The sequence below is a fragment of the Notothenia coriiceps genome, unplaced genomic scaffold (genome assembly GCF_000735185.1).
Source record: "Notothenia coriiceps isolate Sejong01 unplaced genomic scaffold, NC01 NC01_scaffold00017981, whole genome shotgun sequence".
Lineage (NCBI taxonomy): Eukaryota > Metazoa > Chordata > Actinopteri > Perciformes > Nototheniidae > Notothenia > Notothenia coriiceps.
The window spans coordinates 67347-85448 of NW_011350682.1; the positions used below are offsets into that span (position 1 = coordinate 67347).

The 18102-nt window shown below is 41.3% G+C and overlaps 1 protein-coding gene across 3 annotated transcripts in view; it reads right to left on the minus strand.

Moving 5' to 3' along the window:
- LOC104950734 (rho guanine nucleotide exchange factor 9) overlaps nucleotides 1-14973 on the minus strand; it is a 57430-nt gene extending 42457 nt beyond the window's left edge. For 2 of the 3 annotated variants that reach the window (XM_010777289.1, XM_010777288.1), the window contains exons 1-5: nucleotides 14646-14973; nucleotides 11733-13391; nucleotides 10378-10710; nucleotides 8568-8694; nucleotides 8372-8481 (exon numbers count right to left, since the gene is read on the minus strand). In XM_010777289.1, coding sequence (XP_010775591.1) covers nucleotides 8372-8481; nucleotides 8568-8694; nucleotides 10378-10710; nucleotides 11733-13319 — 2157 coding nt within the window. In that variant the 5' untranslated portion in view covers nucleotides 13320-13391; nucleotides 14646-14973. The remainder of the gene's footprint in view (nucleotides 1-8371; nucleotides 8482-8567; nucleotides 8695-10377; nucleotides 10711-11732; nucleotides 13392-14645) is intronic. The other variant, XM_010777290.1, reaches the window with a different exon arrangement.
- Between the last annotated feature and the right edge of the window lie 3129 nt (nucleotides 14974-18102).

Here is an 18102-nt window from a genome sequence, read left to right on the forward strand (position 1 = left end):
GTGTGTGTGGAGTTTATGTGTGTGTGTGTGTGCGGAGATATATGTGTGTGTGTGGAGTTTATGTGTGTGTGTGCGGAGATATATGTGTCTGTGTGGGTGTGGATAGAGCACAACACGGATAGAGGCATGTGGCTCAGTGGATAGAGCCTTGGTCTGGGGATCAGGGGGTCACAGCAGGTTCAAACCCCACTGCAGTCAGCATGTCGTTGTGTCCCTGAGACACTTCACCCCAAATGACTCCTGTGGGGATTGTCCACAGTATTGAGTATGTAAGTCGCTTTGGATAAAAGCGTCTAACAAGTGACATGTAATGGACGTAGATTATATCAGTGGAGACTTACTTGAGAACGCAACCTTAAACATTTTTGTAAATACATTTCCAACCATTTAAATTGGGATATTGTGGTTACAGCTGTATTTATACATATAAATTACGCATATATTCACCATTGGATAGGTGGTTACAGTGCGGAGTAAAGTCAAGGTCAAGGAACAGCCATTTTGTAGTGTTCTTTGCCTGATTGTATTAAAGTCTATTTGTCAACCAAAGAAAACCAGCTCAACATATGACTTGAAGTCAACAAAAACACCCACCTGACTNNNATGAAATGTCACCAGCCTCATCGACTCAAAGATTCAAGGCAAAATGAATTCATCCCCAGTCAAAGGACCAGGTCTGGAGGATTCACTAATATTGTGGAAGTTGACTGTATTTCCGGGAGGCGTGTGGCGCAGTGGCTAGTGTGTTGGTGTTGGGATCAGGGGGTCACAGGTTCAAACCCCACTGCAGTCAGCATGTCGTTGTGTCCCTGAGACACTTCACCCCAAATGACTCCTGTGGGGATTGTCCACAGTATTGAGTATGTAAGTCGCTTTGGATAAAAGCGTCTAACAAGTGACATGTAATGTAATGTTATATAAGTGAACAGGCCCTGAGCCTATCCGTCTCTCTCTCGCTCTGACACACACAAAAGCACACCACATAAGCATGGAGTCGCACGCCCATGCATACAACAACAACAACAACAACAACAAGAACACCTGACAGGCAGAAACCCATTCTTTGGAAGAAAACAGCCTAGGGAGGCTCTGACACAACCACCTGCTCAGATTCAGTCAGCAGCACTACTATTTATTAGAGCCCAATGCATCCTGCAAAACAGTAATAGCTGGTGGCTGCAGTAAGTCACAGTGGATACCTGCCTGTGCTTTGGCAGGGGAATAATGTTGAATGAACACTGATAAAAGATTTCAAGTCGCCTTGGGCTCAGAGCACAGACTGTACATGCATTCAGTTATTTTTAAGGAAGACCTATTCCCATGGTTTGTGTCTGGCTCTAAAGTAAGCCCTGGGTAAAATAGATGCCACACAATCACAGCGTGTTGGACAGAGACATCACTGGCCGGTGCTAGTCATTCCTCACCAAATAATGAGGTCGTCAATGCAATGACTCATGCAGCCTGACAGATGAGTTCTGAATACATCAGCATATGAAGTGTGTGTATGGGTGTGTACGTGTGTGTCAGAGTGAAGAGGGTGTATCATAGGCGCTGAGGCCTAAGAGGAATACAAAATCTTTGTCCATTTGGGAAAATTACCTGTAATACTTTTAATGACGCCTGTGTCTAAAATGCATTATAAATTATTATGGAAATCTGCTTATAGCACTTAGTTAGAATACTCATAACCCAATATAAAGCATTTTAAAATGACTTAAAAGGTCAAGGGTCATAATTATAGAATTGCTAGTCACTTCCTGACATTTTATATTTATATTTTATTTACATTTTTAAACTTACTTAAAGTAGACAATGAACAGGGACTTTTTACCGGCTTGTCATATTTGCCTGTACCTCATGTCACAGGTTAACTCAGTTAAACCCAAACAGAGCAGGTCAAAATAACAAAAGGGAGCTTGAAAATGTAGCTGGTTTTAAAGAACAGGTAAACACGAAAAATAGGAGCAGGCTAAAATAGTACAAAAGGAATGAAAAGCAGTAGTAACTGAATGAGGGACAAACCAGGATGGCACCAGGAACACAGGCAGCAAAGGGTTAGTTTGAAAAGAAAATGGGTTTTTGTCAATATAGTACAGCTGAATGAAGACAGGAAAGTGGGGAAAAGAGGGGACGCCATGCAGCAACGGCCCTGGCGTTATTTATAATCACACCATTACAACAGTGATAGGGAAACAAAGGAAATGACACACTATGATCCTTGCAAAAACAAATGTTCAATAGTGACCAGCGACTATGAAATATTATAATGTTTGCCCCATGAGAGACAAACGTCTGTAAGCTGATTATAATGCATTATAGACATGGTGGTGATAGAAAGTGTTATTAAATCAAATTATCATAGGAGCAATGGTGCTCAGCACATGTGCATAAGAGTGTCTGTATAAGTCGTTTTTTTTCCAGCACTGCCTTACTATCTGCCCAAATAGCCACTTCCTGCTGACTCATGCGTTCCTAATAAATAGATGGCATTGCATAATATGATTATGACCAGCAGACAGTCCTAGGATAGCCCACACTTAATCATATAAGAGTTCTCTTGAAACTCTTAATCTGTGTGAAGCCCTTAATAAAGCAGTCCCCCTTTCTGACAAGTTGACAGCGCAGCTTCGGGCACAGCATTAGCAACACGCAGTCCTCTCATCTGCATAGGAATGAACAAAGACCTGCCACTGCTTGGTGTTTGTTATACGAGGAGAGGGGAGTAGAGATGAGGAGGGGAGGGAAGAAGAGAGGAGAGGAGAGGAGAGGAGAGGAGGGGAGAGGAGAGGAGAGAGAGGGCAGTGACTGGGGGAGAAACCCATTTAAATGAAAGGGAGAAGAGAGGCGTCAGCATTAGCAGTTAATCCACTGCAGTGAGAAGGCTTCTCTCTGCCTGGCGGCCTCCAGGCTCCAGTAGTTATCCGAACAGGCGGACTGTATCACAACCAACAGATCCAATCCTCACATGAGATCCATTCCGTATAAACAATGCATGACTTACCAGAAATAAGACACACAGATTTAACGTGAAAGCATCTTCCATTCGAGTGACTGCACTACAGCTGCGTTACCGTGTTATGTCATATTGTGCATATACAGTATATATATATATATTTAGATATATATATATATATGCTACCTCTGTGGTCAAGTCATGAATCCCAGCATTTGAGCCCGCTGCAAATGAACTTCCCTCTCCATTCAAACCCACACGAGACATTCCCAGTGTTATGAGTCCACGTTCAATACCCCAGGGGAGGGCCACCACGACACAAAAGTGCACACACAAAGGGAGCATCTCTCTCTCTCTTCCACCCTCTCTGTTCCTCTCTCTCTCCCACCCCTTTTTCTCTCTCTCACCCACACACTTTCTCTATTTAGCTCACACTTAAAAAGGCTGCCTAAAGATAGAAGCAGGAAGATGAACAGGAGCCAGCGAGTGTCATGGCAACAACGTGCAGTGGCGCACAAACACTATTTAGACCAGCAATAAAATAAAAAGTTGTAATCAAAGCCTAACTGTATCACCTCCTCAAAGACGCAGTTGACTAAATGTCAATACCAGGACAGAAAGCCCGGGGGCTCAGTATTTAGCAGTTGACAGAATCAGGAACATGTATTACTTACTGTACTACAAATGTTGTGGTTAATCCTCAATGACTCCTTGAATTTTAAAGTGAGCTAAACCGACAAAGCTTAAGCTCTTTCCTAAATTGATTTTATAATCTTTATTTATTTGAATAGGAAAACACTTAATGCTAAATTTGGAAGAAATAGCTTGTAATTATTTTAAATGATATTGCAATTGGGATTTGATTTGCATTTTTAGAGGGAATGATGAAATCATTATTCCCATTATCATAAACATTTTTTATTAAAGGGGATATATAATAGGGCTGCTCGATTATGCCAAAAATCATAATCTCAATTATTTGGGTCAATAATTGATATCACGATTATTAAAAACGATTATCCATTTACTTTGAAAACATCAATTTATTGGAGAATTTTTTGTTGAGCAGTATGTTTTTAACAGTTGATTACCCTGAACTTTAAGTATAACTCAACTGAAAAACCAATAAAATATTTTTTTAATAATAATAATACAAAAATAATCGTTATATTTCGATTACGTTGTTTTCGTAATCGTTGCAAGCCATAATCGTAATTGCGATTACAATACGATTAATTGAGCAGCCCTAATATATAATGCTCATTTTCAGGTTCATATTTGCATTTTGTGCCTCTACTGTGACATTTCACCCTCTGTCTGCTCTGATTGGTAAGATGGCCGGCCTTTTTGTGATTGGTCAACCGCTTAGAGATGTCCCACCCCTAAGCCTATTACGTAAAATATGTTGGAACTCTAGGCACCAGAAGCGTGAGTGTTACAATGTGATGTCACTATGTTATGGAAGTAAACAATGGACTACAATAGAGGATGTAAACAAGGGACTACAATAGAGTAAGTAAACAAGGGAGTACAATAGAGGAAGGAAACAAGAGACTACAATAGAGGAAGGAAACAAGGGACTGAAACTCCCTCTGGAGGGAACTTTGGGATTTTAGCCTTTGCAGACCATTTACATGCACTAAATGTATATAGCACAATACAGGAGAAGTATCTGTACGAAAAAAATGATTTTAAGTCTTTAGGTTTGGACCTCTCTGCAGCACCATAATACTTCATTCTTGATGATATTTAATAACATTTCAATAATTGTGCAGCCCTACTAAGAAATGTGTATGTGGATAACACTTTGCATATTGGAATCAATACAAATGTCACTAAGTATACCTTAACAATAATATCGACAGTGTTAAGCTCTATGTATTGCAGTTTTGTGATGTTTGACAAAGCCCCACAAATGTTCACTACCCCGTCAGGATGTTTTAGAGAAACTCTGCGTCTCCTTCCAGTGAAATCCCCCTGAGGCCACTCACACATCAAAGCACTGAAATGCCTAGTTTCACATCCTGAGTTGTATTACTCCGACGTACTCTGAAGCCAATTTCACACAACTGACAAAGACACGTTTCACTTCTGGAAGATTCTAGCACATTGGGTATATGGAAAACGATTAAATGTAATTTCCTTTTCTTTGCATTCGTCTGCAAGTGCTCTTGTCAGATTTAAAGAAAAACATCTGAAATGTTGGGCGCCTGATTCAGGATGAGTAATGGCCTAAATGTTCGGGATGACATTAATCCTCACGGCCACCATCTTCACGGATCAGCTCCTTCATTATCTGATGAAACATTGACCAGTGCTCTGTCATCTCCATATTATCAGTGAGAGGGGATTTATCAGTATTTATTATACGTCCGCTTATCTCATCTACAGATGTTCATACAGTGTCTGCAACAGGGGAACTGACTGTCACTTTGTAACATGTATATACAGTAGGCTGCAGGGAGGGTTGGAAAGTATGTTTACTCAAGTCAAATATCCAGGTACTTGCACTTTACTTTCAATTCTTCCATTTGTATGCTATTTAATACTTTTCCATTCAACGTTGGAAGCAAATATCATACTTTTTACAACTTTACATTTAAAATAAATAATTTAAAATGGAATGAATAATTTAAAAATAATTATTTTTTACTTTTATGGATTAACCCTTAGATGCACGAGTGACTGGGCCCTACACTCTTCCATAAGTGGGTCAAAAAGGACCCGTTTAGAATAATATGTGTTTTTATGCAATTTCTGTCATTTTGGTTAAGAAAAAATCACTTAAAATATTTTATATTTAATCTTTCACTATTTATAATTTTAGAAATTTTTTTACATTTTGAAAAAAACGAAATTCCATAGAAAATGCATGCGGGTCCTTTTTGACCCACTTATGGAAGCTTGGGGTAGTAATACAACAACTACAATTTCTTAAAATGTAAATTAAAAATTTGAATGGCATGATATCCGAAACATGTTTTTTGAGATATACAGTAGCTGGAATATGAAAATGTAATTACAAAGATACTTCAAGAAAACCAACTCAACGGGTCAAAAAATACCTACTTATACATCTATGGGTTAACACAGTCAGCAGTTTAAAAAGTAATTCAAGTTAACTCCAACCTTACCAGCTGCAACATTGAAATGATGAACATATCTATAATCCCGTAATATAATACATATTTCATTCCGAAAATGTCTATTCTGCATAATGAATACTTTTACACTATGTACAGTAAATGGTCTGCAAAGGCTAAAATCCCAAAGTTCCCTGCAGAGGGAGTTTCTCTCCCCTACTCTCCCCTACACTCCCCTACACTCCCCCCCACCAATTGAAGGAACAGAGCTCTGCTGTCACTTCCCTGCCGTGCAGCGTTCCTACTGATGTACACATCTTTACATCAGAGTCCTTATTCACAGTGCATCTCATTAGCACCACATAGGAAGATGAACTGTATTCTGACAAGTGGGTGAAATGCTTTTTGGTGTCTAAACATTTTGGCATGTGATAAGAAGTGTAAGATATTCTACAGCTGAGCAAGTGGGCGTTGAAGTGGAGTTTGGCTTAATTAGGGGGTGCTTGTGTAAGAATGTCCATAGTACTGAAACGACGGGGCGGAGGGATTGATGGAGATAGTCAGAACATGTCACGTCTCAGTTTATTACTTAGCCTGCTTGTTTTTCAGGGGTGTAAATAGATCTTCTGGCCTTACTAACTGATTTCCAGTCAGCACAGAGTTGAAAGGACAGTCAATGAGAGAGGGCAATAGACATGTAAACAGCTGATTGATTTGGTGATTAATTTAAATGCCCTGACTGTGAATTGTTAGAATTTGTAATGCCTTCTTTTTTATTTTCTCTCCCCCTGACCCCAATTTTACACTCAAATTAACTCAATACATTTATTTAAAAGGCATATATACCGGGAATGTAGTGTAAAAGTGATTCCTCAGTCTAAAATATCTATTTATTTAAAATAAATGTAAATGTTTTGTCTGGCGACCTGCAGTCACGAACTGCAGATAGCCACTGTACTAAAAAGCAAACCATTCTTTTCAAATTGGCCATATTCTTTATGTTTGAAAAAAAGATGTGGGCTGTTTTTCTCAATATAGTACAGCTGAATGAAGACAGGAAAATGGGGAAAAAGAGGGGACGGCATGCAGCAAAGGCCCGATGCCAAAAACTCAGCCTTAGCAAATTGAAAGCTCGCTCAACCAGGTGTTCTACCAGGGCGTACCAAAACTTTTACCCAAAATACTATTTTTCTACTGTGGAAGGCAGCAGCAAAAAAAGGTTTTCGCAGGTTAGTGCTGCAGGGTGCTCGCACAGGGGAACGACAAAACCTCTAGATTACCCCCAAGCAGCTGGATGTTAGTTTAGGCAGCACTCAATTTGTCAGGCAACTGAGTTTTCTATCAGTGAAGCACACATTTAAAACGTGAATTTGGCCGACAATCATGTGTATCTAATTTGGAAAGCCAAATTCTTAATCAAAAATAATATTTACATTTTTGTTAAGTCAAATATCATCACAATACATAGAAAGGATGCACACAGTAAGCGCTACATTTGGTAAAGGCAAAATGTGTGCAAATATCATTCCATACTAAACATTGTGGTGCTGCCGAGTCGTACCAGCCTAATGATAATCTACACACTTAGTAATAAGTTACTATTTGTATTTTCTGCCTCACATGTCTCCATGCTTTAATGTTCAAAAGGCTCTTTATTCTTCTCATACTGCCTGTGCTGCAGCACCTCTTTTCACCCTCTGGGTGTTTCTCAATCTCGAGTAGCTGCTCCAGAGCCACTATTTCAAGCATACTACGTCATCGAGTGCCGCCGAAGTACTGTTCCAATGTCCGGCATTCTTGGAATTCTACCGAGCCCGGCGTACTTCGTTTGGAGAAATTTCGAGGCTGCACATGTGTAGACTTCGCGGTCTTAAAATCCCCACAATGCTTTGCGCACGGACCAATTGGTTAGCTGGCCGGCTCTGTTGTGATTGGTCAACCGCTTATAGATGTCCCACCCCTTAGCCTATGTCATACAATGTGTAGGACCACTAGCCAATAGAAACTTGATTGTTACAAAGTAATTTCATTTTGTTACAGAAGTAAACAAGGGACTACAGGGAAGGGAAAACCATAAAAGCAAAGGCCCCTTTAATATATATTTCAATGATTAAGTAAATCATGTTTTTTTGAAAGATCAGTCCCTATAATATCACAAAGCACATCACAATTGCAATATCAGTTCAAATATTTGCCTTTTTTTCTTAGCATATACTGTAGTAACACATCATGTTTTAGTTTTTTTAAATCACTGTAATGGCCTTGGAAGCGGTACAGAAAGAATGTAAAAGTGGTGGCTAGATCAATGTGTATTTATGATGTGTGTTTGACTCACTATGTTGACCTGCAGTGGTTCTGATCCGGGCCTCAGCAGCCTCCCCCTCCTGCAGCTGCCGGAGCCTCCGGACCGCAGGCGCACCGACGACGACGAAGGTTGACCCATGTCTGGAGGACAGACAGAGGATCAATTCAACAAACACACCAATCGACAGTCTCCATATTAATGTGAAATACAAATATGCAAATGTTACCTGACTTGGGCAGGAGCAGAGCCAAGGCAGAGAGAGTGCTGGGGGGGAGCGGCAGGGAGCGGCACCGCTGGAGAGACGCCCTCAGTGGGGGCTCTAACGGGGACACACCCGGGGGGCGAGACAAGGCCTAGAGGGGACTGAGTAGTTAGGGCATCTCCTATATATTCTATACAGAGTCACTTCCATGCACACAATCACACGTGCAAGGGTGAATGCACACGTTCCCCTGCCCTTCACCTTGGAAACAAATCTTCCCTTGTCCCATTTTTTGTTGCAGGTTATTAAAGCATTTCACATCCAGCAAGGTTCTATTCTGGTGCGTTGTTCGAAGTGTATGCCCTGCAGCAATACCGAGAGAGAGACTATACATCATGCCAAGCGGGCGGTCTCTCAGGTTCAAATGAACTGACTCTGAGTTAGGGCAATGAGAGGTAGAGCTTATGGGAGCGATGAGGCAGAAAATTGGCGACAGAGAGACTGAGAAGCCACAAAGAAAGAAGGGAGAAAGAAGGGGAAGGAAAAAGAGAGGGAGGTGAGCTGAGGGAAAAGCAGAAATACAGGCCTCTATAAGTGGGGCAGAGCGTGCATGCATTGTTGCAACTAACAGTGAGTGGGTATAAATACTGGGTGAGTCCTGGGCTGCCCTCCAGAGTGAGTTTGATTCATTATGGGCTATATTTATCAGCAAATTGGTGGAGAGTTACCCTCCAACTTCATTTTTTCATCAGGGTTAACATCATATTTATGTCTTTCCTGTGGTTGAAAGATACTAAGTACATTTACTCAAGTATTGTACTCAAGTACTTTTGACATATTTGTACATATTTGCTACTTTACTCCACTACATTCAAGAGTTGAATATTGTACTTTTCACTCCACAACATTTATTTAACACTTACAGTTACTAGTCACAACAACACATATAAGCTGATATGGTACTACTAATCTACACTGTACCTTAATTGTATATAAATTGACCAACAACAATGCTAAAATGCTCTTACATGCATAAACACAGGATCATATTATAGCCATAATAATAAAATACTAGGAAAAGATCCACTCAGAATAATAAGTACTTTGACTGTTCAAACTTGAAATACATTTAGCTGATAATACTGTACTTCTGAAACAAGTCATTGTGCAGAATGAGTACTACTGATGCTATTACCTTTTTACTTTTACTTAAATTGCATTTTTAAATCATGACTTTTACTTGTAGTGCAATATTGTAAGAGCATAGAATTTGTACTTTGTAAATGATCTGAGTACTCCTTCCAACACTGTGTCTATCTACTGCATTTAAATACATTTGAGTTGTTTACAGTACTGCAATACTACATGGTAGTAGTTTGTCCAATGCTTGAAGGTCAACATGTCTTTATCAAATGAAAACTAGATAACATATTCAGGCTTGCCAACAACATTGTTTCCCACCCAAATCATGTCCTGAACAGCGAACATGTATTATTACAATCAAATTGGAGATAAAGGGTCCCACAATTTAAGTAGACTGAAGCACCAGTTGATCTTAACAATACATATAGTTTTAACCCAGGATCAAATGTATGTTAAAGGGTTATGTTATGTTGTTATGTTAAATATTTGTTTATGTCTCAAATGGAGCAGCAATGATGCAAGAAAAAGGTCAGAACTGCTATGACAATAAAGTGTTATGGTATCGCATTATACTTACACAGTTTAAATAGGAGTATAGGATTGCTTATTTTTTATTGTATGTCCATGTTTGTATATTTACTCTGAGTGATATTATGCATGAATGCCTGTGTTTGTTTACTTGTCTTCTTACTCTGTGGTGCAGCTCCGTGGACTGCATCTCCCTAGTAACACCGGTCTCTATGACTGAGCAAGGCCTGGAGCGAGCAGCCGTCCGCCTCGGCCCCGGAGAGAGGTGCATGCTGGGAGCAGGCCTGCGTCTCCGCCGGCAGAGCGAGCCGACCTCACTGTAGTGGCTGTAGAGGTCTCGGTCCAGGTTGTTGAGCCCCCGCAGGTCCAGTACAGCAGAGACAGGACGAGGGCGAGGGCGCGGGGGCTTGTGGGGAACAGAGGTCTTCTCTGTGCTGGGGCGGGCGGGGGTCTGCATCACACCACAGCCTGTCTGGCTGGCAATCTGCTCACACAGCTGTGATCGGCACACACACTCAGCAATTTGGCTCCGATAAAGGTGCAACAAAGCATTTTTTGTGTGGGGAATTGGGAGGAACGTCTCTATAGGTTCATCAAAATATCATTTCTACTCGCCGTGATGATCCTAATTGCTATGCTTGAGTGGCTATACACAGGTGCCAAGAAGGTCCCCGAATGGCAATTAAACTTCAGAGAAGACAGGTGGATATTACGTGTAAACAGTTGCTGAATAGGGAGGATTTTCCCGGTGCCATTATGAATCTGATATTATTGTAGGGCTGCACATTAACACCCTTCCCCAAACACTTATTCCCACAGCCCCCTTGCATAATAAACCCCTATGAAAGTGTGCGGAGCATAGAGATGTCACATCTCGTTTTGTCAAGGAGTTAGGGTTAACATGTCCTGACTCGTTGGTGTGACTGGAAGGGGATGACTAATGCCTCCACTGGAGTGAGAAGGGAAGGGTGCCGCCATGAAGTGCAGACGTCACTCTGGCTCTGAGACCGCTGCACACACACACGGACAGCTTTATGGGAATTAGGGTCTTCCTGGCATGGGAAAAAGGACAAACTCTTCTACTGAGATGTTGTCCATTATTGTATTCACTGACTGTTTCCTGCTTTCTCCAACAGATGGGGCAAAAGGACAACTGTAGAGTCGGTGCCCAACTCCTTGCCTCACAGGCTGCTGGTGTTTCTGACAGTTAGTAAACCACACCTAGGTCTGAGTAACAAGTCTGGTATTATTTACATTCTGGTTTGTTGATGATTTTTAAGAAGCAAAAGAATGAACGTGGTTAAAACTGTTACATACATGATATTTACAGCATTTATGCACTAATTATATGGTGCATGCTTGTGGCGATGTTAATGATGTGGAAAAAAGCCTGAAATGGAATGTGGTTATGGCATGATTGTGAAACGCATTATACATGATAATGCTGATTAGCAACTCAAATGACTTTTAATTTATAAAAAATTCTGGTGATTAACATTTTGATTTAAAGACACATACCTTAAATATCTCCTCTGTGGAATCTGATGCTGGCACGCTATTGGTGGTGCTTTCTTTATCACCTTGTTGTGATTGGACACTCACTTCCTGTAACGGGTGGGAGTCAGGTGGAGCATCCCTGGAATCTGGGTCATTTCCTGTCTGTCCCTCTACCTTTTCCTCTGGACAGAGACAGTTTAATGGATCCTTTTCGACCTCTTCTTCTTCTTTGGTATGTGTAGTTGGACCTGGTTTTGGGGAATTATTCTCTACTATGGCTGTGGACCTGTGGTTTGTCTCTAAATGTGTCTCTGCACCCTCTGACCTCTGAAGGCCATTAACAGCTCGAGATCCTGAGTATGCCCTAAAGGCTCTCAGGACAACTTGAGTGGACCGTCCACCTGTCTCAGGTGCTGGATCCTCCCTCTCAAGGCTACTTGTGTGCGAGGATTTAGCGGTCGCTGGTGTTGCTGGTTGGGATTTTGGAAGCCCATCACTGTGGAGTGTCAGGGAAACACTGTGAATGTTGTCCACTGTGGGCTGTGGTGAGCTCATCGGCGTCCTCTCTCCCTCTGGAGGAGCAAAGGAGTGTGATGTGGTCCGCCACTTCCTGGCTGTCTCTGCTACACTGTTAAAAAACTTGAACAGACCACCAAAGTGCCCCTTGGTGTCAGTGGAGTGTTTCGGGGGCGGCGGTTGAAAGTCTTTGACGTTCTCAAAGTCCACAGAACCGTATTCTGAGTCCATGGTCTTGTCCCAAGAGGGAAGCTCTGAGTCAAAGCTCCTCTCTGAAAAGACGGGATTGGCCTTCCCCAACAGGGAGATCCTCCTCAGGTAACTCCACACATCTTTGTTCTTCCTTCCCTGACCCTGGTGGGTGCTCGGGCTACCTTTAATGCTCGGCTCCTCGCAGCCTGCAGCAGTTTTGTTACAGTTGGTAGAGTTGTTGTGGTTTCTTTTAGTATAGCAGACTCTTTCTGGTGGTTTACAACCATTCTGAGTCACAGTCTCCCCTGTCACAATGCGCTGGTGTCTATCTAAAGTAGCTGTGAGGTCGATGTCTTCAAACGAGCATTCAAATTCTGCTGTGTAGCCTGCATAGGAGTGCCTCTTGCCACGGTTTCTAAGAGTGCCCCTGCTTGACTGCTGTGGTGTGCCAATGTCGTGGCAGAAAGAGTCCTCATCCACAAAGGAGCTGCCGAACCTGGCAGTGGACAATTTTCCCGTCTTCCCTCGGAACACAATAGGGGATTTAAGCTTCTTGAAGGAGCGAACTTTGTCAGCAAAGGAGAGTTTAGGGATGGAAGCCTCCCCGGGCAGGATCATGGAGTGGGGTCTGCGCTCCAGCTCTGAACCCGCTCTCTTTCGGTTCAACATCTTCCAGATGCCCCCTGTAGCACGGGGCCTCCGGTTGACCTCCTGGCTGTCCTTGACAGGGGTCTGAGAAGAAGCAGCCTGGGGGTCTCTCTGCCCCTCTGCAGGCCCTGGCCCAGCCTCCTCAATATAAACACTGCTGCTCTCATTCTCCACATCCAGAGAAACATTAAACACTCGGTTGACAAACCCATTAGGGTTGCTCACGGGGGCAGGGTTGTCTGTCTCTTCCATCCTCTCTCATTCTACAGCGTCAGCTTTTAGCTCCGATGGACATCATGTCTCGGGCCCCACTCCCTAAAATACCTGGAGGGACAAAACCACATTTTTTATTCAAGAGTTTGACCTAATTTCTTCATATCATGCTAATGCCGTATGTCAAAGTATGCTATAAATGTAGGCTACAGACTATTATATGAAATCATCTCATTGGAGGGTCATCCATATTTGATCCACGCAGGAGGTCAACAATAATAGATAGGTAGTGCTACTTAAACACGAAAACACAGTGAGAGCATCAGAGGTCGTCTCATTCTGTGATTCTCAGACAAGGGCTTTTGTACCATGAGTCAACAGTCACAAACCACCCCCCATTTTCGGTCCACAGTAATTATTTGAGACGCAGTCCCCCGTCCACCATTTAAACCAGGAGGCTGTGTTGTCATGGAAACCCTCACTACAGAGATGTGTGGTTATTTCAGGCCTGCTCCGGCTGTGACATCATCAGAGCTCAGATAAGCTCCTTCTGAGGTGGAAGATGCTCAGCAAGTGCTCAACATGTTAATTACCCCCATTTCATAATCCCTTTAATGTATGGAAGCATCTTGTGTAATTGGGGCCTCCAGCATGTGTCTTTGTTGTTACATGAAATCATCACAAAAGATGTGTGTCATTTAAAATGGCCTTTTCGCAGAATGGCACAATTTCATTAAGACACATTTTTACTGATAAGCTTTTAATGAATACTTTCTGAAGCAGCTCAATCATTCCAAAAAAATGTAAATGTGTCAACAACAAATAAAGTCCAAATTCAATGAGCAAGCAGATATGTTAGCATTAAAATATAAGATGTGAGTCTTCTACAAGTCTTGTGTACTATTGGCCTAATATCCATTTATTCTGATAATGTGTTCTTAAAAAGCCTACTAGGAATAACATAAGCTCCAAAAATACACTTTTTTTGTAGTTTTTGACTTCCACAGTCACAAAACGTACGGTAACTACCACCTCTGTTTCCACCAGAGGGTTTCCACCTAAAATTGACAACTCATAGCTAAAAGTGACAGGTTGACTTTACACTGGGTTGGGCGTCTGACAGTCGTATTTCTTTTAATAAAGGCGTCAATACAATTGGCATTAACGTCGCAGCTGGTTTCTAAATTAAGTTTAATGACATTAATTTGTGAAGTTTTCACTTTGTTTAGCATTTGTTTTCTGGAGTAAACTTCGTAGTTACACTTTTCAAAACTTCAAAGACTTGTTTATCAAGTTAAACCCGCGAATATATCCGTATATCATCTCTGCGTATCTCTTTCTCCACCGTCAAAGCTGTTAACTTACCCCCCGAAAACTCTCCTCGTTTAAAAGGGAATCTTCGTTGCTGTCCGTAAAGCCAATGAAAACACCGCCTTCCACACCGGCTCAAAGTATCCGCTGTATTTCACGGGTTTAATTTATATCCATGAGTAAGGCTGGAGTTATTTTTGCGGACAGCGGCTCCTTCGAAGTTGTCATGAGTTCCAGTTTTTGCCTGTAAACTTCGCCAGCTATCATGAAACTGAGAGGAACTCCCGGATTTAGCGACAAAGCGGTGAACTCTTGCCCTGTAAACTTCTGCAGACGCCGACACTCTGATTTGTGATAAAGCTCTCACGCAGACAGAGCAACACACACACCGACACCAACACACCCTCTACACACACACACACACACACACACACACACACACACACACACACACACACACACACACACACACACACACACACACACACACACACACACACACACACACACACACACACACACACACACACACACCAATTATCTACACACAGACACACCTTTTTATATTTCATCAGAGCTAACAATAAACAATAAAGTTCAATATATAGAAAATTATAATGGGATGTTTACTGTGCCTAGCCTACTCCTATTTTTATAATTCAAAACGTTAAATGTCCTATTCAAAGTTTCACGTCTACACATAGCTAAACACTGAAAAACCTAATAAATATTAATTAGTTTTAATGTGAGTCTGTTGTAATACACAACAATTTAAGTTAAGATTTAAAACAAATTATATATGTGTTTGTATTATTGGAATGCTTATAGCTTTTGTTTATAATTATCTTAATCCTTCAGATAGCAAAATTATAGCAAAGTTAAGTGTTTTATAAACATATTAAGATATATTTTAAATATGTATATTTTATTATTCTACTAATTTGGGATGTTTACTGTGTTTTTCTCCAATTGTATCCTACAGAACATGAATTATCTTTATTATCTAAAGTCATTAATATATGTTAATGATGTTGAAGTTATTTCCTTATCATATTTGTTCCGTGGAATTGAACACAGCACTTATGATTTGTTTAAGTACCATCAGTGAAAACAATTGATTGTCTGAACTCTGGTCTCAGTAGCTGATCCTCCTTTGGGATTTGCGTTGAATGTGAAAATCCTTCTATTGAAAAGGCACAATGGGGAGAGGGAGCTCAGGGAGGGAAACTGAAGGAATTCATAAAAACTAAACAGCTCCAGAGCTCCATAGCCATGGAAGAGGAGATGGTGGAAGAAGGGGCCTAAATTTAAACATTTCCTCTTTGTCCTGTTTTTGGCCCATTGTCATCGCATAGCGTTCTCCCTTCTGCACAGGAAGGAGTGGATCTGACATCAACGCTCTCAGGCTGACAATGCCAGGAAGTCTGTCTGACTGTATGTAAATATCTCTATGTGTCCATGCTTCCCTTTGCTTGCCCGTGGAGCCTCTCTCCTCTCCGTGGCCCTCTCCCTGGAGAGGTTTTGACCACTTCAGGGTGTATTAGTAGTAGTAGCAACATGGTGATTTACACATTTACACAGAGGTCATCCGCAACTGTCACTTTGAATTACAGCAACCTCATCTTCAAAATGACCTCTCCTCGGATTTAGCATCTTTAGCATATGGCTTTATATGTAGACCAAATGGGCACTTGTATTTATAGATATAGTAAGCTATATTTGTCTATTTCTGTTTTTATTTTATTTTTCCTCATAGTTTTGCGTTGACTTTCTGTTTGTTTCCTCACTTCTTCCCTCCCTCCCTCCCTCCCCTTACTCACTCACTTCCTCAGAACCCCAAGCCGTCTTCCTGTTGTCCCCTCCCGTCACAAAAGACATCCTGGCTCGAACAGGCCAAATGTTTCAGCTCAGGCCTCACTTATATAGAGACATAAAACTAACTTACTCTCATCTTTAGGAAATAAATCCAAACAGCAGTCTTTATGCCAAAAAGCATGAAAAGGAGAAAAAGACTGATGAATGGAGGGAGAAAGATTGAGATTTGTTGACTCTAACAGCTGTGCACATGTCTGAAATTATACGTTTTGTTGACGTTTTGTGAACTGCGTATATTACTGTGAGTTTACTTTGTTGCCTATTCACCCGAGTGTTGAACATTTCTAAGCGAGCTCTTTGAAATGATGTCATCAGCTTCTCGTTTTTAGAACAATCGCCCCCTTCCTCCTCTTCCTATGACACGGTCCCCACTGCTGGGCTCACTAGAGATTACAGAAGACAAACACTTTCTGAGTTTAGGCCCAGCTGTAATTTTTTCACCAGTCTTTGTCAAAGCAGCTGAGTGAAAACAGGCAGCCGTGAAAAAGCCGGGCCAGACAGGGAGGGAGTGCGGGGGGGTTAGATATGTTGTGATATCAAACGAAAGGCTTACTAAAAGCCTGGGAACTGGATTCAGGAGGTGTAGCTCGTGTGGGAACAGCTGGGAGTTCAGTCAGATTCTGTTTCCAGTGCAGGTGTTTGTGAAATAGAGGCCAACACACTGTGTAGCTGTGTAATAGGGATGTACGTAGATAGGGAGGTGTTGATTACGCTGTGATTATGTAGACACAAATTATTGAAGAAGTAATCATATATTTTACTCAAGTGAAGGTAGAAATGTCATTCTAAACTTTATATAAAAACATTTATAATATAACTAAAGGGGGCCTTTTATGCTTTTGGGGGTTTTCCCTTTCCTCTTGTGTGTTATTTAGGTTTTTGTGCATGTAAAAGGTCTGCAAAGGCTAAAATCCCAAAGTTCCCTCCAGAGGGATTTTGTAACACTGTCTGAAATGCCTCCATTGGACTCCTTTGTTTACTTTCGTAACATAGTGACATCACTACGTAACACTCACACTTTTATTGGCTTGCGCTCAAACAAATTGTATGTGATTGGCCTAGGGGCGGAACATCTCTAAGCGGTTGACCAATCACAACAGAGCCGGCCAGCTAACCAATCAGAGCAGACTGGGCTCTGGTTTCAGACAGAGGGTGAAAAGAGGTGCTGCAGCACAGGCAGTATGATAAAAATAAAGAGCTTTTTGAACATTAAAGCATGGAGACATGTCACAGTATAGGCACAAAATAGAAAATATGAAACCTGAAAATGAGGATAATAAGGCCTCTTTAAAATACCAAAAGTAATAATTAATCAGAATTGCCCTTTTCAAAATGAAGTACATTATGTCATATTATTGGATTTTAAATATGAATGCAATAATGTTACAGCTGTTAAAGCTGGAGCTTTTTCTAAATACCTTAAGTGCAGTTGGGTTTCTAAATCTATAATAATACATTATACATGATTAGTTGAATACAACTGTGTAAAACTAATAATCTGATTCTGCACAGAGGAAATAATCTTATTATGTTGTAATAAATTGAAAGTGCAATATTTGCCAGAAAATGTGTTGTGAAGTAGAAGTATGAAGCACCATGAAATGAATGTGAAGCACAAGAGCCCCAAAACTGTCCA